This window comes from Anoplophora glabripennis, unplaced genomic scaffold, assembly GCF_000390285.2.
Source record: "Anoplophora glabripennis isolate ALB-LARVAE unplaced genomic scaffold, Agla_2.0 scaffold4045, whole genome shotgun sequence".
In the NCBI taxonomy this organism is placed as follows: Eukaryota; Metazoa; Arthropoda; class Insecta; order Coleoptera; family Cerambycidae; genus Anoplophora; species Anoplophora glabripennis.
The window spans coordinates 3,132-6,971 of record NW_019420126.1 but is presented as its reverse complement, the minus strand read 5'-3'; the positions used below and the strand labels follow the sequence as shown (position 1 = coordinate 6,971).

At 33.0% G+C, this 3,840-nt stretch overlaps 1 protein-coding gene across 1 annotated transcript; it reads left to right on the top strand.

The window, feature by feature from the left end:
- Positions 1-686: 686 nt before the first annotated feature.
- LOC111692842 lies at positions 687-1,219 on the top strand (the record flags this gene model as incomplete). Its single annotated transcript, XM_023456966.1, has 2 exons — positions 687-885; positions 960-1,219. Coding segments are annotated over exons 1-2 (306 nt in total), but the record flags the coding sequence as incomplete, so codon positions are not given.
- Between the last annotated feature and the right edge of the window lie 2,621 nt (positions 1,220-3,840).

The window sequence follows — 3,840 nt, the reverse complement described above, 5'->3', positions numbered from 1 at the left end:
GTTAATGGACCGACTCTATAAAAATGAATTATAATTTTAAAATATGGCCAATCTTTTAGTTTCCTATATACAAATTTTATAAATTCTCTGTAAGAGTTGATACCAAATTTTACACCGTGTCATAAGCTATTAAAATTAAAACTAGGACCTACCCAAATGAAATTTAAATACTTTGTTGTGTTAAAATCTCGTGAAAATCATATTAATTAACAGCTTAAGAGTATGATGAAATGTATCATTCCTTTTGTATATAAATGAGAGTAAAATTGTGTCAGTAGATCATCTCAACCGTATTCCAGGAAGAAGTAAATGTAGGGGACTGTGGAGTTCATAAGTAATAAAATAGGTTGAAGAAAAGTTAAATAATCTCATAGATACCTTAAGAAATAAAACACGCTTTCTTAACATACCTATTACACCATATTTTCCCTAGTTTATCTGCGGAAAATAAAATTTACAATTATAATTATTAAACTTGTTATTTTAGTTGCAATCAGCCCCTATAAAATGATACGCCACTGCCCATGAGGGAATGTAAACACAACTTCCTCACCCTTCCGATGAACTATTTTGGCTTCAAGCCACATAGGTATAAATTATGTATCTATGTCTTTTCTTGATCTGTGGATAAAACAATCTTCTGTGACCCCGTGCCTGTGCATGCCCGAGGTAGTCTATGGTGTCTGTGAAAGTGACGTACTTAGTTCGAGAAGTAAAATTGCAAAACAAGTTTAATTTTGTGCATTTAGATATTACAAAACTTAAACGAGTTAATAAAGTATTTCTAACATTCTTTGTGTAACAGACATTTAGTTATTAATAATTAAAAGTAAGGGAAAATGCCGAAACCGCATTTCGAAAATAAACAGACGTGGATAAAACATGGTAAATGTGACATAGTTTTCTTATTTAGATATTAATAAATATTCATTCATTATTATGCATTATACATATTTTAGATCGTGAACGAGATAGAGATCGTAGAGTTACATTCAAACCAAATCGATTTGGAGGTCAAAAGAATCATAATAGAGATTGGAGTAATGCTATACGTGAACATTTACAAGATGAGGATGTTGATATGGGGGTTAGTTCTGGGTCTGGTAGAAATTTTATTAACAAGAAGTACAACAAGGGAAAGAAAGGGAGGAAAGGATCACCTATACCTAATAGTAGACGAAAATTATTAGAAGGTCCAACTAATTGGTATAAAGTTTCGGTAAGTACTTAATTATATAAGTATTATTAATATAAACAGTGCCAACACTGAAGCATAGTCAAAAGTCATGTCGCTAGATTAAATAGCCTAACAGTACAGTAGAACCTCGATAATCCGTCCCCTACGGGTCCAGGAGCATGGACGGAATGCAGAAAAGTTTTGGATTATTAGAGGAACATTTTTATTGACCCGTAACATCACGATACAGTACAGTATGTACATATAACTTTAATTTTCAACTGGAAATAGCATAGGTACTGTCTAAAATATTGTTCCATATTAAAACAATAACATCACGTGAAAGAAACAATGTAAGTGAAAGTATAAGAACTATATATACATACCTTATGTATAAATTACAGTATGTACATTATACTGCATTGACACACAACTGATTTGCTCTTAACTGTTTAAAACGTGAGAAATCATACGGTAAAAAATGTTCTGTTCTTAAGCAGGACAAAAAAGTGTGTAATGTTCTTTTGCTTAGCAGATGACAATGCGATCTTCCAGAAATGGAATGGTCAGACGAAGCAAGAAGTTGGACTATCCGAGATCCAATTAACGAGGTTCTACTATAATCCGTAAAAAGTCCCAAAATTAATTATGTGTATGTTTAAAACATTAAAATAAAAGTTATGTATTGTGTACATATATTTTGCTACTGAGCTATTTTGGGAAAAATTTTTGGTTTGTGAACTAATGATAACGTGGGAAACAACTACTTTACGTGCGGTGTTATTAACTTTATCGATACACAAATCCTTAGAGTCATGTGAAAACATCTGTAAAAGTTCATAACACAAAATCTGTAAAAAACCTGTAAAAATTCAACATGAAAGTCTTGGAAATTATTCATTGTCCTCCCCCTGAGGTTAACAACAATTGTTTAACTTAAAAATATGCTAAAATATTCTAGTTTGTAATGCTGGAACTAATAGTGATAAATAACTGTATTTTTTTAGCCGAGATATCAGTTAGTCTCATGTAGGTAATTGACCAAAAAGCATTCAGAATAGTTGAAATTAGCTGTGGTCTCAGATAAATAAAACATAGCTAATTTACCATTGATGTTATTAAAGATTGGTCCTGGATTTATTAGTTGCCACAAATTATAACTATGTATCAAATTGCTCCTCTTTGTGGTACTTTGTATTACACTTAAACTGGATAGCTTCCTAACTAGTGCTGGCAACTGAAATCGGTTTTTTGGATAGTCGGTTAACCGGTTTCGGATAATTCGGATTTTTATGAAACCCGAAAACCGGTTATTCGATTCTTCAAATATCCGATTATTCAAATAACCGATTTTTCAAAAATCTATTCAAACATTCGAATATTCAGATTCATTCTTTATAGCCAATAACTACATCACACCATAATATAGTCTTAGTGTTATGTAGTTATTGGCTACAGGCTACATAGTACATACATATTAGAAGGCACAGACTGATAAAAAAAAACAGTCACTCACACCCACATACACCAAACGACCAAATCCATTTATATAAATAATAAATTGAAGAATCACAGTAACAAGTGTAACTGTTTTAACATTTTAACTTTTAACATTAGATTTAACTTTAAAATTTAAAATATGTGATAATGTGAATAACATCGTATATCTCGTCAGTTTTACAAAGCACCGATTTTCAGATATCCGGTTTTGGCCATTATTCGAGTAACGGGTTATTCGAATAATCGATTTTAGAATATCCGGTTTTAGCAACTATTCGACTAACCGGTTTTATTTGAAATCGGTTTTTACGGAACCCGGTTAACCAGTTTAACTTTTTTCCGGTTTTTGCCAGCACTATTCCTAACTGTAGACAATGCCAGGAATTAAAAGCCCTTTTTTTTCAAATAGTATTCGCCACATTCTTATTTTTAACTGTTTAAGGGCCCGGTTCTACAATGCTAATATAAAGTTCCATATAGTTATTCTCCGAATATCTTATACTTCGAGTTATTCCAAGTATAACAGCATTTGCGTTCTACACTGCTCGTAGAACTTCAGTATAATTATATGAAGAACGATCGCTGAAAAACTCTGTAGTAGATACAGCGCTTTGATTTAGTTCAAGTGAACTGACAGAAAACAGAATAAAACGCGGGAAACATACAAAATAGGTGCGAATTATCTATCAGTTACTAGTTGTTACTACCTGTTCAGTATACAAGATTTAATTGTTAATAACGATTTTAGTTTAGAGTAGATATATTATGAATGCAATGGAAAAGAAAAGGTTTAACAATTTCAGTAAAGAGGAAATAGAAATGCTAATAGAGTTAGTGGAAAACTATAAAGAAGTTGTAGCTTCTTCTTCTTCTAGTGGTTGGTCCTAATAAGTCCCATAGCACTGCGGCCTGATTAGGCCTATTGTGTGTCCCACTACTAGTCCTATTCAGCAAGTAGATTTGTCCTTTTTACAAAGTCCAAAAGCTTCCTTGCTGACACTTCTCTCAGTTCCTTGGGTTCCAAATAGGGTCTCCCAAGGAGCGCCATTCTGCTACGTGCAAATCCCGGGCACTCGCCCAGGATATGCAGAGAAGTTTCATCCGCCGATTCACATCCTCGGCAGACCGGACTGTCTACAAGCTTTAGCTTATGTAGATGTTTC